The sequence below is a fragment of the Euwallacea fornicatus genome, chromosome 1, assembly GCF_040115645.1.
Source record: "Euwallacea fornicatus isolate EFF26 chromosome 1, ASM4011564v1, whole genome shotgun sequence".
Lineage (NCBI taxonomy): Eukaryota > Metazoa > Arthropoda > Insecta > Coleoptera > Curculionidae > Euwallacea > Euwallacea fornicatus.
The window spans coordinates 6,722,666-6,743,655 of NC_089541.1; the positions used below are offsets into that span (position 1 = coordinate 6,722,666).

Consider the following 20,990-nt stretch of genomic DNA (forward strand, 5'->3'; position numbering starts at 1 on the left):
CAAAGATAATATTCGTAGATCAAAAGGTTGCTCAGGTCTTAATTTTATTGCATTTCAAAAAGTTAAGGGTTGTCGTAAAAAAGAACGCTCATCAGAAGAAAACAGACAAAATTTATATTTTATTAATGCGTGTTAGTTTTTCCTAGTAGAAAATGCTTTGTATTATTGTCTTTCCCTATATTCACATTATTTCGTACAAAGAAAATTCTGGTATAAACCAATGTATGCTTCTCTGGTCGTAGAATCTTGGCACGATTTTTGCACATGAGTATTAAAACAATCAGTAAATTGATCTAAAAACCTGAAAACAATAAAAAATGTTCTCAACATTTTCACTAATCAATATCCAATAACTCACAAACATATGGCGGTTTTTTCGGGTAAATTTTCGTAGTTGTACATCTCCAGTTCCTCTTTGAGCTTTCTAATGCATGTTCTGCTATAAAGCTGTTTCGTGCTTAAAATACAAGGATTTTCCAGTTCTAAAGAGGGCCATTATACCTTTGTATGAAAACGAATATTTTTGACAACATGTTTACCTAAAATATGAGCCCCATTGCTAGCGCAAACGTAGCGTACAAGTTTCTGAATGATATCCAACAAATAGGTAGGAATCCCCTTTGCTTGTTTTGGTACACATGCTTCAAAGAAGTTGATAAGTGGTGTTGAACAGTTTTTCAAGTTCTGCTCAACCACTTTACAAAGCATCATGTCATCTTCATTGATTTTTTCCGAGCATGTTTGGAATTCTTTTAATTTATCCTAAAAATTAAAAATGGATAACTTACGTTTGAGTGAAAATAATTCAGTGTTCCGGGGTTATAAAGATACTAAAATCAAAATTCCCCGGGAAGATAATAGTTTACCTTAATTTGTGGCGTATGATTCGGACAGATCTTAAAAAAAAATTGAACTGCATTGTCCTTAGCTTGTTGCTTTGCTTTGTGGTAATTATGGGAATTGAAAAATATGTTCTTATCATCTTCTTCTGGTTCAATTTGACTCGAAACTCTCCATATCACTGAATCAAGCCTTAAAGATGCCCTAAATTCAATGAAAAATTTCAAGACTCACCTGCACACGCAAGAACAATAAATTGAAAGAACTTTGTCATTTCAAAGAGGACTTTAGTTGTTATTAGAGAAAATCAAGTCAAGCACTCATACGATTACTGCAGATTGATAAACTGTGACGTTGTTTAATTTATAAATTGACTCCAGTTGTTGCTAACGTCTTCTCCAAAATGCAAAGGTTAATTTTGATATTGGCGCTCGGTAAGTTTTAATTTTTTTTTTGCTCAACAAGTCGCACTTTTTGATGTTCTTTTAGCCAGTGGAATATTAGCCCTTAATTATGTGAACAATCACTTAAAAAAAAACATTACTCATGCAAAAGTTCATGAGGTATTTCACAACAAATACACTAGAAAATCATCTGTGTCTAAGTGCACCAATTTTGATTGGAAAATGCATGTAAAACAACAATACCGCAATTATTCTAGAAGAATCTAGAATAATTTAAATTTTAGAATGCCACCTTGACAGCCACCGAATGCCTGAACAGTAAATTTGATGCAGAGAAATTGAGTTTTTGCCATTACACCGAAAGAGAATTGAGAAAGTGTTTAGACAAACCCAAACTCTTGCTGGACCAGTGCATGCCATCCAAATCCAAAGGTCTCCCTGATCTTGTTTTTGAGATGCTATTTGGGCTTCTGGACTTCATTTGCAAAGCCGAAGGGTTTCGACTGATCGGTAAGAGATTTATATAGGTCTTGTATTTCGGAACAAAAATTTATATTTTACAGAGCTTACTAATCCATGTATTACTCTTACATTAAGTAATTTTTCACAAAACACCTGCATAGATGAACTAGATGCTCAGGCAGAAAAGTTTATGGGGCCGGAAATGTGCCTTTCAAAAAGTCAACTTTGCCAGTAAGTTTCTATGGATTTCAGGTTTCTGTTTTTCGTCGTAAACTTGATTTTTGTGATTTATTGCTCTCGACCGAATTGCACCGTGAACATCAATCATAAGACCAGGGACACTCTGTAGTTTTATTTTCCAAGTGGATAGTCCCTGTTCCTGTGTCCTCGAAATACAGTGAAAGTCGAATTTAACGACGGCGGGGGGACCAAGTATGAAGGGTCGTTATATCCGGTCGTTGTTATATCAAGACTTGTTTTTTTTTATTATTAAAGAAACGTGAAAAAAACACAAGAATTATTAAACAAATTAAAAAGTATAACAGATAAATAGTAAAATATAAGTAATTTATAACTTCTAACTTATTTATGTTTACGTATGTGTGGTAAAAACACATTATTTATTCAAATAGTCTATAATTTTCGTTTGCTTTTTGTAACGTAATTTAAAACAAATGAATGAATTTTTTTTGTCTATAAAATTGATTTTATTCAGAACCCTTTTGTTGCTGGAATAACTGTATAGCGCAAATCTGTTCAAGGGTTTTACAACTTGTAGGGATTCTACAATTGATGGTAGCTTAAAATCTTCACCACCCTGAGAATTTTCATTACTTTTATCTTGAATTTCTTGAGTGGTGAGAATTTTGTTTGCATTTCGTTCATCAGATACAGCACCGTTTATTTCCAAGTTAAGCTTAACATTTTCAAAGTCAGTCCTTAATTCATTTGATAATGTTAGGCGTTCTTTTTTCAACGCAAAAGGCACATCATCTTCTTTTTCAAAATCAATATTTATCTTTCTTGCCACCTCAGCTAAAGGAAGATCGTCCTCCTCTTCAAAGTAGTCAGCTACTTGTGCTAGTTGTGAATCTGCATATCTAAAACAATTTGTGATTGTTTGAGGTGATACCCTATTCCATTCTATAAATATTATTCATATTGCATCCAAAAGATTAATAGCACGCTTTGTTTTGCTTATTTTTTCCTGGAGCTTTCTAAAATAAATTTTCATTAATCTTATGAAAGTGGTCAACTGGATGCAGAGTTGATCTGTCATTTGATGGAAGATATTGAATATTAATGTTCTCTAAATTTGATAGTTTTAGGTGCGTTGGACAATTGCTTATCAAGAGCATTTTTTTAAAATTCAGTGCCGCAGTATTGCTAAGTTTTTATAACGATATCTGAAGTTATTCAGACTTTTTTATTAGACATGTAGGACTGAAGTAACGACTTAATATTCTTGAAAACAACGGGGTTTTTGATTTTTCAATAACAATCAATTTTCATTTTTCTGATCCTGTCACATTGGCAGCAACAAAAAGGGTAACTATTTTCTTGAACATTTTTCCAACTGTATTCTTCTCTTCTTTAAATTTCAATGTTTTGTTGAAAGTCATTTTGTAGAAATCACCTATTTCACCTGCATTAAACATCTCATAAGTCTGGTAAATTTTTACCACTGCGACTAGTGGCTTCACCACTAATTTTTCTATGTACAATATTACTTCTTTGTCGGAAACTTTTCACTCATCTTTCTGAACATTTATTTTCCGAGCTTTTATTCATTATTTTAGCCAGCTGTGTCGCTTTTGTCTGTGGTATTACACTCCTGATCGTTAATCCTTTACTACTTTTCTTTTTAAACCACTTAAATAATGTTTCATTAACATCTCTATGATTAGATAATCTAAGCTTTTTCTTTCGCAGCAAATTTTCATTAAAGACATTCTTGATATTTTCTCCGTTCTTCCAAATTATACAAACTGTCGAATGCGATAAGTGCAACTTATTTGTAATATTATTGTTGCTTTCACCCACTTAAAGTCTAGAAATTATTATACCTTTCTCCTCAACGAGCAAAACTTTTTTTTCTGGAAGTCATTCCTTAAAACACAACAAAATTACAATAACGCAAGCAAGCTGAATATATACAATGAACACAGTCTCTAATTTGCATTGTCCTCGTTTATAATTCAGGAATTTTCCCGATGATTCCTATTCTTTCTACATTCTTTTAAAAAAATTCATTTTTTTCAGCTATTTACCGACATTAAACATAAATGAAAATATTGACTCATAAAAAACTCAGATTCTATGGCTTTAAATCAACATACTCTTTTGTCACAATTTTAGTTGTTTAATGTCGGTAAATAACTGAAAGAAATTGATTTTTTATAAGTTTATAGTAATTGCAATATAAAGTCGACACTGCCAGCATTCAAATATACATTTCGCCAAAAGAGACCGGAACTTATAAAAAAACGGTATTTTAGTAACTTTTATACAAATTTCAGAAAAAACACAACCACACATACACTCATAAAACTATACATATATATATATAGATATATATGCTAATTATGTACATATATTAAAAAGAAACTCTGGAATTTATTTATAAAGTCGTTAAAGGCACTCTTTTTTTTAAATGTCGGTTACTCTTTGAATAAGTTTTCAAAGAATGCCAACAGTGATAGCAAACCACCAAAAATGTTTTTTTAGCGGATGTTAATAACGATTTTTTTGCAACGGAGCAAATGCGAATCCAATAAAACGTACTAATTTCTGTTTTTATATGCGACTTATCACTATAACCGATGTCGTTATTCACGACTTTCACTGTATTGTCTTTATGAACACAAGGTGTTACTGTTTTCTATTTGCTACTCTAAATCATCACTAGCGAATTTCAGCGATAACTTGCACTAGTGCAATCATTGTGACAATTTCACTGATCGCCCTAGTAATATTGTAACAAATTGTAATATTTCGGTATTGCGACCGTATTCTTCGAGGATGTGATCGGTTGACGATGCTGCAAAACGATTATTTGCGTGCTATCAATAACTGTGACAGTCAATGACGTAGTGTATTTTTCTCACATTCTAAGAACTTTGAATGGTAAATGGCGATTTTTTTTCCCTGGAGCTTTCACCCTTTTAACATATTTTGAAACCATTCTGATTTTGTGAATAAAAAATTATTAAATATTTATGAATATCAGGTGTTTGGTTCTATGAAGCTTAAACATGTTCAAAGATAACGAATGATATTTTGCCTTATTATTTTTTAACTTCTTTCGGTGCGATTTTTTGCTGAATTTAAGCATTTTAACATTAGCTTACAATATTTTTGAACATAATTGACGTACATTATTTTTCTCGGTCTCTATAACATAAATTTTTGCGTAATAAAACGACTTTTTCTTTCACATTTTAACTTTCTAACCCTTTTCGATTCCGATACGATTTCAACAAACGGAAACCCTTATAATTTTTAATATGTAATCCTTGGATCATTAGCATATCATAATGTTTTGCTTACAAAACAATTTCCTGAAATTAATATTTAACTCATTTATTTTTGTTTCTATTGCACAATATTGGTATTGTAGGTAACTTTTACGTTGCGACACGTGTACTCGAAAATCCATTAACATATCACAGCCTCAAGACTGCTTCTTTCTATCTCATTTTTATCTGCTCAAATTTATTTCCTGTTCTGTGTTGTATATTCTGCTTGTTCTTCCTTCTTATTTCAGACTTATGAGAAGCTTCAAAACCTGCCTTGACTCTATTCTTAAAACATACTGCACCAGCCCTGTTACCAGAGATAACTTCTTTAAGTTTTATGACGTCATCCTGGTACCCTGCAAAAACCATGACATATAAGAGCTTTACTATAGTAAAACCAATGTGTTTCTGTAATGTATACTGATATATTTTAGTTGTATAATAGTAGAACAACAATACTGTTAGGACTTGACTAGACTGTCTCTTAAGTTTAAAAAGCTAAATATTAATCAACATTGTTTTGATCAGTTATCTGGGAATACTCCATTTCTGCTTATATCTTTTGAATTAACTATTAGGTATACATATTGGCAACGTTAGAAAATAAATTATAATAATAGGAATTCACGTAGAAAGTATTGTTCTATATTAATAGACACCGGTTATTAAATAGCCCAGTGGAAAAAAACTGTACCTTTAAATGAGAATTTAAATTATATTTTTTGTTCGTAAAATTGTTTTTACATAAACCCGCTTTAATATGAGACAAAACTTGAGTTGGCACCAATTGAGACGTTCAACTAACAGGTTTGGAATTGTATCACAGATCGAATAATGCGCACCCATATATCAACTTATTCTACTTTCTACCTAAATCTTAAAAAATAAAAATTACTTAAATTGACTGGTAAAATGTAGGTCGCTGAATTACATAACAATAGGGTGTTGTGATTAACCTCTGAAGTAGCGAAAATTGACATGCAAGAGATAATTGAATTGTAGAGCTGAGTTTGCGAAACAATGATATGTTCTAAACCTTAAACCAATTAGCTAGAGGGTAGTAACTAATCAAGTGCTTTGGCTTTGCTAATAATTTGTACCAAAATATACAACTTAAACAATTTACAAATACTTAAAATAAATAAATATTAACAATATGTCCTTTAGGAATATTGTGCTTCTTGGTTAAACAACGTTAAGGCACTTCGAAAATAACGTACTTAAATCACATAAGTAATTTTGCAACAAAATTGCTATAACAGAATACCTTTTTAACAAGAATACCCACGGTAGTCATTGTACTAACAACATACAAATAACAAGACAAATACTAAACCGTTGCGACGTTAAAATGCGTTATTTGAAGCGTTGATTCTATAGATCTGTAGTTTTGTTTATGTTGATATAGTTTCCAAAGATAAATAATACAGAATATTTTAAGTTGTTTTGCAATTTTAAGTTCTGGTTTTAAATACGAATGTCGAAAGAATAATGTGGAAAAATTCTCATTTTCTATACCATGTAAACTAGACATGCTAAATTGCCATCTCCAACAAACAGAATCAACTTTATTTAAGAAATTTTCAAAAATTGATATTTCCGAAACGGCTTAATCGATTTTATTGATTAGAAAATATTTTCATCTCTGAAAAATCCCCTGATTTTGCAATCCCTGTTTAATCACCCTGTATATTTCCAATTATAAATTCAGCTTTCTTGTTATTTTTAAATAATTAAAATCACTTAAGCCTTTCCAGATATTAATTAGGTATTGAAAATTGCTCTCCAAAGTTTCTTCTTTTCATTTTAAAACCTGATTTAGAATTTCGACACTAATACCTTCCCTTCATAGAATCTACACTTGAACTTTACCTTCATCCTTCGTCACAATTTATTTGCAATAGCAGTATTTCTTCACATATGCATCAGTGACGCAATAACTGTGAGTCCCATAATAATCCAACCTACTTACATCCCCCGTTTTTAGAGTGCTATTCATTATGTCACCAACATAACTTATGGTAGTTTCAAATATAGCCTTCGGATGCGTTTTCATGATTACCAAAATATATGAAGTTTTCTTATAAGACATCTTCTTCGACACGCTAATACTCACATCATTAACTGTATACTTCAAGCATTTATCACTCCCCAAATGCAGGTGTCTCTGGATGATCTTGCTAATTGTGTCGAGGAAGAATTGAGTGACTTTCTTCTCAGCTTTAGGTTCGAGTTTAGTTTTGGTGTAGCCAGCGCAAGTGCACCAATGCTGATTAATGGCTGCTTCCTCACAAGATCGATCCTTTGGTACTTCCTCAAACAGGGAGAGACATTTGGGGCAAGCATCACTAGGAACAGTGGTGTGGTTAAGCCCAGACATGGTCAAGACATGTTGTAGAGTCATGTGTAAATCATAAGGGGTGGTGAGTCTGTTCACATTGTGCTGGAAATTCTGATACTCTGTAGGGAAGCGCTTCTTGAACCATGGAGGGAAACCAAAATAAATAAATGGTAAACGCTCCTCCAACCATCCAGTTTCTGTAGTCCTAATATCACCAAAGCGAATTCCGTGATCACTGAGGAAAATTATCAGGGTATTATTGGTGACTCCTTTTTCGTCCAGATCTGAGAGGAAAGTTTTTATCTTTTGATCCATCATTGTAGGGGTGTTGAGCTCATTGTGGCTAAAGCAGTAATATTATAATGTTCGATTTTAAATGTGAGGAATTGATTGTGAAAGTACCTAAAAGTATTCATCCAAAAAAATCCGAAGTTAGGATGGTCCTTAAAGGTGTGGCCGAAATCTCTGATAAGATTGAGTATTCGTTCTCCGCTAGTTTCAGGGCCTGTGCAGAACGCCATTGAACTTACACTGACCTTTTCCAATTTTTCTGTGGCCATTATATACGAGCGGAAATAATAGTCGGTTGGGGGTTTTATGAAGCCTAAAACATGAGGAAAATATGGGCTTAGCTTGAGCAACTGAAATATTTATTCATTTACGTTACAAGACACTATGAGCCCTGAAAACTTGGCTGCCTTATTCGTTTTTTATTTTATTTATATTTTATATTTCATTTTTCAAAACAGTGCCATAAATTTTTTTCCAAATACGTTGACGTTTTTAAAAGTGTTACAGTATTATGATTTTGATTGGCAAACTGTTATTTTTAGGTAGAAAAAACAAACAGAACGTGCATATTTTCTGATTGATTGCACATATAGGTATTTACATTAAAAAACCCATAAACAGTGTTTTACCAGGCGAGCCAAGTGCATTTCAGTGCGAGTCATAGGCAGAGAATCTTGACTAGGCCTGCATGCAACCTTATAACCATCCCAATATTGCTTAATATCCCAACCTTTTTTAACATAGTTGAAAGTGCTTATACTAGCCGCATCCTCAGCATATCCAGTGATATATCCTAAGTCTCGATACTTGTACCACAGCATGGGACACTTGTCCAAAAATCCCGAATCTTTAGGCTTACAAACTTTATAGGCTGTTGTCTGGTTAAATCCTGTTATAAACCCTGCATTAGAACACAATACCCTAAATAATAACTTAATCCTAACCGGTAAATATGGCCATAAGATTCGGGAAAGTATTGTCATCCATCTTATTGTATCCTTTCAAAGGGATCCATCCTTGGTCTTCCACGTACTTATGAGTCAAGGGCAAAGCCCTGATGAAATTAAGCCTCGAAATGCTGTCTATTCCAATGAAAAGAACGCTTACAGGTTTGTCGTTACTATTGTTGAAACTATTGTCATAAAATTTCATCTTCTTCTGGACGTTTGAATTTATCCTAACGGAGGTATGGACGTTTTCGTAGACTTTCTTTCCTTTATCCATGCATCGAACCACAATGGCATCTTGGGTAATTGTGGCGTTGTTTTGAAAATCTTTGCATTGGCTAGTCCTAAAATAAGTTGAAAAAATGGTTAAAAATTATTTTCAACCCCCTTCGGAAGGACGCTGCACGAAAACGTCCGATTTATTGCAGGGAAAACAAACCGCTCGAGAAACTAAGGAATATTCGCGAATCGAAGAATTTTTTATGCTCATATACTATCCAGAATTCACAGATCGCTGAAAAATATTTCCTTGTTATTAGGTGTGATTCAAGAAACTTACTTAATAGAATCATCAGGATTTTTCTGTGAGTCGCTCCTGCTGACATCCGAATAACAGCAAGATAGAGTGTTATTAGTATACTGGGGGATGATTTCGGGGTTTAGGTGAACCGTTGCAATATTGTCTCGCTTTGTCACGTAGGTTAGTAACTCATTTTTGGTACAACTCTTGTACTTCAGCGGTTTGAAATACTTTTTGGCCTCGGGGGTAAAGACGTCCAGGTTGACAATCTTACACTTTGAACTTGACACTAAATAGTTTTTGTCTGAAAAATGATTTTTAAAATTTTTCCCCCTGGAGTAAAAAAAAGTTTACCTCCAGAAGTCTCAGGAATCTCTGAAGTTGCAACAGCAAAGTGAGTTGAATCTTGAAACAAACGTTTATTGTGAATATTTTATTTTTAGTATTTACTACTATACAGGGTGGTCTCCACGTAATGGATCGACAAGGATGAACGTTAATTTTTTCTGACACTAAGCAAGATGTCAAAATATCGACTATTGAGTACTTTTTTTACTTCATTGATGGATCAAGTGGTCGTTAAAATATACAGCATATATTTTTCATGCTGTTAGACCCACACTCTTGTCTTGTGGAACTTTCGAAGGATTTTCTAAACAACTCCCTCAGAACAGTCGAAATTTTATCAAAAGTTACATGCTTAGAAACAAAGATTTTCAAAAAGCTTAAACTAAGCTAGCTTCTCATAGTTCTTGCAAATCCTCTTAAAATTTAATTATTAAGTTTGCAAAAATTAAACCGACTTTGCCAAAAGGGAATCTAATGCAAACGCACAATTTGTTGGCAGTTCGAAGAAACTTTTAAGGATCAATTTATAAACCTTTTGGAATGTCAATTTTATTAGTCGATATTATTTCAATCTTCAAAATGACAAAAACGGGGAATTTCTTAAAGTTTTCAAAAGTTGATAAAGACCTATTTCTGTGAAACATTATAAACATTATAGTGCAAATTACCATTAAGAGAAAAAAAGTGATAATTGCCGGTAAACCTCGCTACTCACCAAATGAGAATGTATTAGTACTTACTTTCAATAATACCATTTATTTCCACAGACGCATTTATCCTGGTAGTATTTGTATTCACTAAAACTTGATACTTAAGTATTTTGGCATAATCGTAGTAGGATATAGTAATCAAAACACTTGCAGTGATGAACATAACTAAAACAATCTTCTTCCACGCACTACTAGGTATAGCTTCGTGCATTTTTATGCCTGAAAGGAAATTTGTATAAACACCTTTATTTTATTATTAAAACATTTTTAATTGTTGTTTATGGTTGAAATAATAACAACAGAAATGAGGTAATTTTCATTTTTAAATTTAATTGTTTTAAAACAAGAGGTCTCACTTTTCATTATAATTTAACTAAACTAAGCGCCTGATGAAGTGGGACAGTTAAAAACTTACCTGACTACTATATAACTCCAATGAGTTATGTGAATGCACCCTGTAATTAAAATATGAAAAAGAAGTGATAAAGAGAGCGACATTTCAATTTTTTTAACTACTAAAGCCTTTGTTGACACCATGTAGAACTAAGAGGAACTGCAAATAATACTCGACGATAGTGTCGCAGATATCGAAGATGGCCCTTTGAGTCTTCAGCTAAAAATCCAACCTTGGCAGACATGTTAAAGCTACAGTTCGCCAAAGTTCGCTTTTCTCTGTTACATTTCATCTGGCGTTCAGTTTAATTTTAAAAACTTGTGTAAATATTTATCATCACCTTGTTGAATTCTAGGATGTTTCTACACCGAAGTTTCTACTAACTCCCTTATTATCTACGTATTTCACACTAAATTTCTGCGGTATATCTTAGAAAAAAATCTAAATAGCAAATTTTTGACATGATCACTTAAACATTTCATGATTGTTTTCTACATAGGTACTTACCATAATTTGCAATAATGAACCAACACAATCAACGAAAGATACTAATTTATTACCACCCAATAACGAATATAAATTGACGTCATTGATGATGAAAGATAATCCCCGGAAAATAGTTATTCTAATGAGAAACTTAGTAATCTTCATGATCTGTATGTTACTGGTAACCTTGATTACTAGTTCTTGATGATGGTTGCGAGTCGATGATTTCAGAGGGGGGTGAAACAACTAAAAGCGCCTCATCATGGGAGGGAGAATTCTGTCCGAATGAATGCCAGCGAGGGATGAAATCGGCGAATATCAATAAAGGGAGCCTGCGCGTAGATCAGCGAATTGATACCGTTTTCAGAGGAATCTACAGGATGGTTCATAAATTCATAAGAATGCATATTTTTTTATTTAAAGAGGAAGTATAAAGATGTTTAATGTGCAAGGCTATGTCATTGAAACCTCAATAATGAAAATATTTAATTTTCAAGAAGAATTCGCACACTGTAGCTACCATTTTCCCGCCACTTTTTATTCATACAATATTACGTAAAAACCTTTATAAATCTAAGTACGTTGCTACACGATTATCAAGGTTGCATAACGAAGAACGAAAGGACGAACTTCTAAAAAGTGAATCTTGTATTATTTTTTCTAATGAGGCCGCACTTGTCACGTTTTAGCACTAGCTCTTATGGGATGGCTTTCAATTTCTTTTCTAATATTTTCAATTTCAGACACAATTTTCTATCTACTTTGACATAGTTCGAGGCTGGTTTTCTCTCTGAAACTTCTTTAGTTGATTGTCCATGCATGGTCCCAACAAACAGGGATTTCCTTAAATTTTTACCTATTATTTAGGCTTAAATATCTCAGGAACAGTTAGAGATCAATGCATAATGATTAGATTTTTGAAATCACGGAAATAAAATCGTTTCGAAATGGTGTCATGTCGGTAGACTTGTGGTCCTCATATGTATGTTCAAGTAGATTCTGATGAGTTGAGGAACTGATCTCAAATTAAAGTTTTCGTAGGACCCTGTAGCTATTACGCAATTTCACATCAATTTTTTTCATGAAAACTTCTTCCTTCCATTTAGAATACCTGGTTTATCATTTCCTATACAATGAATTGCAAAATATCCGGAAGTTTCAGACCGTTCTATTGATCAAACTTTCTAGAACTGAAACTGGGACATGACTTTATACATATTTCATATTGGTAACGTATAATTGAGGAAAATAGCATTGCGTTAAATACTGGTAGTTTGGTGAATTAAAAATATTCAGTAGACAGTGCAGAAAAATTAGAATTTGAAATAAGTTTGACAGACGCTTTTAGATTCTTTAAATGTTGTATACAGGGTATGATAAATCATCATAGAGATATTTCAGGAAACGATAGAACTCTGCAAAATAATAAAAAAATGTTAATGGATCCATGGCCAAAAGAGTATCATTTTCGTTATACAGGGCGGCAAAGATTCCTATTTGTTTTTACATCTTGTGTTTAGATTTATTTTTATTTCCTCAGCTATAGAGAGTGTTGCATTGCCAGACCGACCATAGGAAAACCCATGTAAATTTCAATACAATCTAATATGATATTCCTTATTCGTTCAAGGACACAAATTGTATTTGACTTTTTCAAAGGCTTTTTACGACTCACATGTAAAACATAAAAAATGTTCTTTGTACCATTTCCGAGATATTTTGAAAAAACTCTCCTAAATCTTCAAGCTTATAATGCCACACCGATATATATTTCCCTAATTAAACCATTAGCAGCAAAATAATGTATTTAATAGTATTATCAAACAATAAATACATATTTCTAAATCAATTTCTAAGTTAGTTAATGTTCAAATTATCCCAACTGTTCTCAATGTAGAAAAAATTTCAATTTGGAAGCAAAATTCGTACGGGGTGTCCCAAAAAAATAAAAATTATAAAATAGCACACGATTCAAAAGAACATAAAACTCCATATATGGCTACCGATGATTTTGACATTTTGTCCTACACCAATGAGTCTTCTAGGGTCTTACAGAAAATAGACGCAAAATATGAGATAAAATATGAAATTATACCCATCTGTACATCGAAACAGACGCATTTTTGACGATGGGTTTATTAGGAACTTTTTGTTATATTGCGGATTACAATCGCTCTCTGATATGTAATTTATAGATAAGAATGTTCTTCATGTGTATGTGCTATCATGTGTATGTGCTATCATGTGTCATTGTAAATTAAATATTAGGTGGGAAATATGGTCAATTACTCCTTAAAAAGTAAATATTGTTATCTCTTATCAGATTATTGAATGATTTATTCTCCAGGGGAGATAAAAGTTTTCAATATTGATGTCCCAGAATAAATAGTGACAACAAATTTAAAGAAGAAAATGTCTGCAAAGTTCTTATTTTAACAATGTAGGATGTTGAAATTTGCAAACGACTAATGAGGCACACTTGAAGGCGGAAAATATTTTTTTAATAGATTTTTATTGGTAGTTACCTAAACCCGACCTTCTCCCTGACCCTTTCAGTTAATCTCCCACAGCAATATTAATATATTATACTTCACCTTCATTCTTGGTAATCATTAATTACCATTAACAAGATGCACACTTGAACTGTTTATTATCACGATTTTATATTTTACACGGCGTTATTATTGGTTTAATAGCAAAATTTTTGTTGTCCTTGTAACACATTAGTTCCGTTGTTATTGAATTTGCTTTAATGTTGTTAAATTTATTTAATTAATTATTTAATGATTGCATTGAACAATCTAAGACGAGATAAAATATTGCTGCAATTAAAACGGATTTCCGTGTGATATTGTGCTATGTGCAAATTGTCACTTCTATATTTAATTTAACAGTGAATGAAAATTGATAGAGATTCACATAGTCGCAAGTAGTATCAAGTGACAATGGAGTGAGAAAAGGCAATATGCCCCTCAAAGTAATGTTCAGTTCGTGGAAAATAAAACATGTTTTGCTGGATATAAATAAGCTATCGGGGTTATCATGCTTCCGTTTAATTTAGGCAGTGTGCAGAAGACGAATATTTCAAATATTAGAACACACCTAAAAACTGTAAGAAAAATCAAGAAAATATTGAGTCGAAATTCCATGGTGAATTTTAACTGTCATTTTTAGAACTAAGAACTCAAATTAGAAAAAAAAATCCGGCAATCAAGAACAAATTCAAATAATATTCTAATATTCTTTGAAGGCCAAAACAGCGATTATATTTCATACAGCTAAGGCAGCATTAAATTTTTTCTCAACCAGTATCCTGAAAATTCTGCTCAAAATCATATTCTATCCATGCCAAATAATAGTAGTTCAAAGGTTAGTAGAATGCGATAATCAGTGACATATTAAGTTTTGTTGGAACTTTTTGACCTCGTCAGCTTGATATCAAAAACGATTTTCATGGATGACGAAAGTCACATAAATTTACATGACGTCGTAAATAAACAAAATGTTCGCTATTTTGCCACAGAAGATATGGTTGAGGTCTGTTGAAACATAATTGGAAATCTCGCTTCACTAAATCGTTAGCATTTCCTGAAGACAGTTTTGCATTCGAAGAATTTTTTAAAATTTACTCTTCCTGCTTTTGAAAGCAATTGATAACACCACTTCACTGTTGGAGTAGATGTGGATCTCTCACTTTCTTCTTTGCCTGATTTCTTGTCGCCTGACCTCTTTAAATGTAAAGATAATTTATTCGGAAAGATCTTTCTCCCAAGGAGATTTCCCGGAAAAGAGAGTTTATCTATCCTACAGTATCTGCCTAGATCTGTCAGATGAAATTAGCAACCATTGAACTACCCCACACATAAATTATAGGTGTTTAAACAATTTAGGTCTTGAAGTAAGCGTCTTCATTTCTTTCTCCATTGCCCCTTATCACTAATAAGCTTAACAGCAAAAAAATGGGCCCACCAATAATTTTTTTCTTTTTCGGCTATGTATTATGAATATTATGAAGAATTATGTTTTTTAAGCGAAATGGAAAGTTTTAATTAAGAAATAATGCAAAATTAAAAAATTTACATGGCTATAGAAAATTATTTTTTTAAACGTGACCATTTTTACGAAATAGTAAAATAAATTTCTCCTTTCTTCTTAATGTATACAAGCAAAAAACAATAAAAAAAAAATTTCAGTATTGTGTTGAACCTCCTATGGCTTGTATTACAGCTACCAGTCTTCTAGGCATATTGCCAATCAAATGGGAGACCTTTTCCCATGGAACGTTGTCTCGTTCTTCCACTAACGTCCCATTAACATGTTCAAAATCCACTAGGTGATCCAGTCGCCTTTTTAGACGTCTCCCGAGCTCATCCCATAGATGCCCTACAGGACTGAGATCGGGACTACGAGCTGGCTATTGTAGAGTGTGTACACCAATGTCCTTGAGGTAACTGTTCACAATATTAACAACATATGGAGGTGCGTTGTCGTGCAGTAAAATAACACGATATCCTGAATGTATCTATCTCTTATCAGATAACCTCTATGACAAATATGGAGATCAGTTTTTGCTGCCCAAGTGATCTCCCTCCAAATTATGATTGATCCCCTTTGGTATGGAAGAAGTTCCGTGATAGTAAGTTGAGCAAATCTCTCTCCTCACCTTCTTTATACACGAACTCGACGATCACACGCAAATAAAGAAAATTTGGATCCATCCGATAGTTTTTTGCCATTGAGTTTATAACATAAATATGTGAATAACTTACTTTGACTCCTCTTTTGCACTCCACACCTAAGATATTATAATTATTACTTTGGTTGTAGCACATGTACTTATGTTTTTTCACTACCATGTTGATTCCTCACTTTACATGAATAAAGTTATCTTTTGTTGTTGGTAAATACTGGTGTATTTGTAAACAATCACGGCTTATTAAATATTACATTAAGCGAAAGTTGCATTTAACATTTTGGTTCGTAGACAGTTTGGATTTGATAATAATTGTTCATTGGCTAGTTATTCCTTATAAATGCGATTCATACAAGTTATTTTAATTCGTATCTAATTTAAATATTACCGTTTACAAACAGAATTATTGTAGGTTTTAATGACTATGTAGATACACAGGAAAATTTTTGCCTCACAAGTAGTTTTTCATAGATTTTAAGCGTTTTCGCTATATATATATATTTCAATTTTCAATTATGTATTTTTTTTTTAATACATTTTTGTCAGCAAATATAATTTTCCTCAATATTAACATTCGTTTAATATTTTAAACGTCGCCACTGCATTTTCCCACACTAATTCCGTTATCAATTTAATAAAAATATAAGAAGATCGTGGCAGTAATTCTTGTGGCAACGATAATTGCGACATTAGAACATAATATTTACTTAAAGTTTAAATTTGAGGAAAATTATAATTCATAAACAGTCAGATACATTGAAAACTTAGATATGAGCAAAGATCTAAAATTCTTTAGAAAACACTCGGTAATACGATAATTTTATTTGTGAAGTGTTTTTCAATAATCACACTTGAAAAGCATGTATCTAGAGTGAATGAGAGTAATATTTAAATAAAAATTGTCTACAAATTTATGAAAAAATAGTCTCTTCGTTTATTATTTAAGCGTCATTTGTTAAAATATTATTGATCATCTAATAGAATTTTGAATTAATTTATTTTCAACAAGGAACACTCTACAGAGAGCAACATGTTGCCATGAAGATATTTCGAGGGTGATAGTACATTGCAAAATAATAAAAAAATTCTAAAAGACCTATAGTCAAAAATGTACCATTATCGCTATATATTATGATAAATTTCACTTTTTTTTTCATATTTTCCGTTTTTCTCGTGTATATTTTAAGTTAAATTTTTAAAAGTTGATACGCCTATTTTCTTTAAAATCCTCTGCAACAAAATGTCTAAACAGTTGGCGGCTATATACAGTGTGTTATGTTTTTTGTGAGCCATGAACTATTTTATGATTTTTATTTTCATTTTTCAAACATCCTGTATGAATTTTGATACAAAATTAAAATTTCTACTTCAGTTCTTTAGTTTTTTAGTCCCTTACTGTATTTTCGTATCCTTTTCCATTTTCGTAGAATTTAAACAAATTAAGAATGTAAAAGAAGCAGAGAAAAAAAATCACCCGGCTCAGTTATCACTTATTTGAAGGAATTCGTAATATTTAATGATTTTTTTTTAATAAAAATAAATCTAAACGAAAACAAAATACAAGAAAATATATTAAACTTTGTCACCCTGTACTATGGTGCTAAAAAGTTGTTTTCCTTGTTATCCATCATATCGTCTCAATATAAATATAATGAAAATTGTAATACCAGGGCTAATAGTGCACATAAAAATTTGTGGCATATTTTTACAAGGTTTATAATAGCAATAATAGCAATAATACGTTAATTATAGTTCTAAATGTTTTTTTAATGTAAAATTGATTTACACTTTCTCTAATAGCTATAATTAAGAAAATGGCTTTACCTAATTATCTATTTATGATTATAAATATATCTAGCGCATGTATCGATCGTTCGCAAGAAAATCGGGGTGGTCAGCAATTTCCTGTAAACTAATTACATTATGGGTTAACATGTATTTGCCAGCAAACCCGCAGGGTGGGAATCTAATTAATTACTTTGAAGGTGTAGTAATTAATTAAAGAAGTTAGTGTAAAAGATAAAAATAGAACTCCAATATGAACGAAATTATTATCAAATTGTCTATATCCATGAAATTAATCAAATAGTGAAAGCCTAATAAATTCATACTAATTAGGGCGATATTAATAAGGTCTATAACCAATATTACGCAATTCTATTTATATTTGTTAAACGATTGAAAGATAAATTATAATGTAACAATCCTAAAATATGGAATATATTTTTTTACCTAGTAACATAATAGTTTTTATCTGCCCCTTTATGGTACCTTGGCTCTCTAGTAGTTACGGGACTTAAGCTGGTGTAATCCTCTTTTGACCTCTACATTTTAACACATTTATCCTTGCATTTTTGTTAACTATTGTTTTTAAAATCTCTATATTCACATTAGTTGTCTACACTTTTACTCACTCTTCAAAAAACACTTCCAAAACCCATTACAAGCTCATTAGTACACATGTTAACTGCCTTATCAAATTTATCACACCCACAGAATTTGCTCGTCAATTTACACGTTTCGTCCCACAGACTCGTCATATTTTTAAACATCTGCATGTTATATTTTTAAAGAAAAATATTTTTATTTCATCATGTAAGAATCATTTAATTCATCATAATTAAGCCCATTGAAATTCACGTTGCATGTACACCACGTGGAGGGAATTCCTGAAAATTGATTATTTAGTTATTTATTTATTAATTGTATTGAATCAAATATAAACCTGCTTCCACGCAGCTCCTGTCGTTGGGGATTTTTTCGAAAAATGACCTGCAGTGTGGACAAGTGTTCACTGGGGATATTGTGTAATTCGCTACAGACATTTTCAAAAGGTGTTGCAATGTCATATATAGATCGAAGTTACTGGTCAATTTCTCAGTATTCTCCTCAAAATTTTTCACTTCTACAGGAAACTCTCTCTTAAACCACTGAGGAAGGGAGATATAGTGCATGGGAAGCCGCAGCTCATAAAAACCCCTTGTAGTATTAATAATCTCCCCAAATCTAATTCCATGATCACTTAGCAGGATTACCACACTTTCATTCAAAACAACAGAATTTTTTAGTGCCTGGAAAAAGTTCCTGACATTTAAATCCATGGACATTGGAGAAGTAATGTAATTGTGGCTAAAAGTGTTCATCCAGAAAACTCCAAAATATGGGATAGTGCTTAGGGTTGTTGCGAAGCTTCTGGCCAAATTTAAAATGCGATCACCTAAGGTTTATGCACTAAATTGGTACAACAATCAAACCAGCAGCGACTTACCTTGAGTTTCTGGACCTGCACAAAAGGGCATGGTATCTTGGTTCAGACATTTCAAGTAGGTAATCGCATCCATATAGGGCTTATAATAATAGTCAGTGGGCTTGTCCCTGAACCCTTTTTTCATATAATTGAAAGTACTAATCGAACCCCAGTCTTCTGCATATGCAGTAGCGTACCCTAAGTCTCTGTACTTATACCTAAAATTTTGATTTTTGATTTGTCAAACTAAAACATTTAGAACCCACATCACCAAAGAAAAGGACAATTTATAAGTCCATCTATTTCTAAAGGTCTGCAAATGCTATTGGCTTCCCGCAGGGTTAGTCCTGATAAGAATGCCATGGCATTGGGGAAGGTGTTATCAGCCACTTTATTGTAGCCTTTAAACTCATAAAACCCATTCCTGGTGACGAAATCTTGAGTTAAGGGCATGGTCCTATAGAAGTTTAACCTGGAGATTGAGTCTATGACAATCATCATAATGCTTATGGGCCTTTTTGTGGTGGAGTTCCTCAGTTTTTTAGCTTTGCCTTTAATTATCGGAGGCACTGTGATAACCTGATGAATATTTTGATACACAATATCCTCATAATTTAATTCTGGAATTCTGCTACAGGACACCCAAACTAGATCGTGTTTAAGGACGTGGAAATGGAAGAATTCTTTACAGGGTGAGGCCCTATAATTCACTATAATATTGAAGAGAAACCTCATCAAACTTCTTCATACATTACTCCGACATCTGGATCTTCTTGTGAACCATTTCTGTAAATATAGCTGTAGCAACATTTGAGACTATAGGGCGTTCCAAAATATTTTTTCACAGCTTCATGGTTGATATGCAGTTTGGGTTGATTGTTTTCTAACGTAGTGTAAGTAAGCAATGGTTGGAAGTTGGTACATTCTACTTTTGGGCTTCTAGTAAGGTTTAAGTCTGATGAGTAAGTCGGGATGTTGGGTATTTTGCATTTTCTAGTGTTTATTAGATAGTTTTCATCTAAAAATTTGGTAGAGTTCAAGTCTTGTTCATTTGTTAATAGGAACGCTTTTTGAATACTTACAAAATCGGGTTCTATTAATTGCTTAGAAATTGAATAAAGAATGGTCTAAAAATAATTTTTTTTTCATTTCAATGCAAAAATGTACCAAAAAAGTAAAAAGGGTTATTTTTGAAATTGAAGACCCTTTAAATCAGTGGTCTAATGTTGTTCATTGTAACGCAAAACATTCAGCGTCAATGGTATTTCTGTTTAACCACACTGTATTTGTATACTGACTTTCAGACAGAACCCTGTAGAAACTCGTGCCCCACTTTTTAATGCAAAATCGATCGAAAAACATTTGGTTAAATATTAAAAAACACCTTTAAACAATAATGGAAATAAAATACCGATTCAATTAATTTCTTACCAATTGAGCATTGCTGAGACCTCAAAACCCATATTAGCACGATGAAAAGTAGGTCGAAAGGCACATCCCACATATTGGTAATAGGTTTGCAACTTTTTCACAGAAATTTCACTAAATTTGCAACGTTTTTAGTTCTCTTAAAGTGTCATTTCAACAATAACCAGACAGAGCAATAAGCTAATGTTACAATTAGTTAGAAAATTGTCTAAACCTACTTATCACAGGTCAAGGAAGTATTTTTAATGTTATTACGGTCAAGGTTGAGCTATCTTCCGAATAGCCTCAATGTTTCACGAATTATTTTGTTCACGTGCAGTCAATACTTTGTATTGCCAAATTTCATAGAAAAAAAGTTTTT

General features: G+C 32.4%; 3 protein-coding genes across 4 annotated transcripts; 1 reads left to right on the forward strand and 2 right to left on the reverse strand.

Moving 5' to 3' along the window:
* Positions 1-91: 91 nt before the first annotated feature.
* LOC136345918 (uncharacterized) lies at positions 92-1,214 on the reverse strand. Its single transcript, XM_066294659.1, has 5 exons — positions 1,075-1,214; positions 867-1,021; positions 540-762; positions 359-482; positions 92-301 (listed from the first exon to the last, which is right to left on the reverse strand). Exons 1-5 carry the CDS (start codon positions 1,112-1,114, stop codon positions 187-189), a joined length of 657 nt encoding a protein of 218 aa, XP_066150756.1. The 5' UTR covers positions 1,115-1,214; the 3' UTR covers positions 92-186.
* LOC136345800 (uncharacterized) lies at positions 1,156-5,958 on the forward strand. 2 transcript variants are annotated; one of them, XM_066294446.1, is made up of 5 exons: positions 1,156-1,274; positions 1,330-1,472; positions 1,529-1,754; positions 1,808-1,937; positions 5,473-5,958. In XM_066294446.1, exons 1-5 carry the CDS (start codon positions 1,244-1,246, stop codon positions 5,600-5,602), a joined length of 660 nt encoding a protein of 219 aa, XP_066150543.1. In that variant the 5' UTR covers positions 1,156-1,243; the 3' UTR covers positions 5,603-5,958. The 2 variants fall into 2 exon arrangements, with proteins under 2 accessions (XP_066150543.1, XP_066150629.1); XM_066294532.1 differs by lacking the exon at positions 1,808-1,937.
* On the reverse strand, positions 5,273-20,821 carry LOC136350837 (uncharacterized). The gene is made up of 15 exons (XM_066302933.1): positions 20,633-20,821; positions 19,952-20,219; positions 19,473-19,901; positions 19,223-19,419; positions 18,680-19,171; positions 18,544-18,623; positions 18,187-18,278; positions 16,031-16,056; positions 10,412-10,600; positions 9,678-9,728; positions 9,363-9,627; positions 8,801-9,147; positions 8,587-8,745; positions 7,968-8,169; positions 5,273-7,908 (listed from the first exon to the last, which is right to left on the reverse strand). The coding sequence occupies exons 1-15, from the start codon at positions 20,703-20,705 to the stop codon at positions 7,116-7,118; spliced, it is 3,663 nt and encodes a 1,220-aa protein (XP_066159030.1). The 5' UTR covers positions 20,706-20,821; the 3' UTR covers positions 5,273-7,115.
* Between the last annotated feature and the right edge of the window lie 169 nt (positions 20,822-20,990).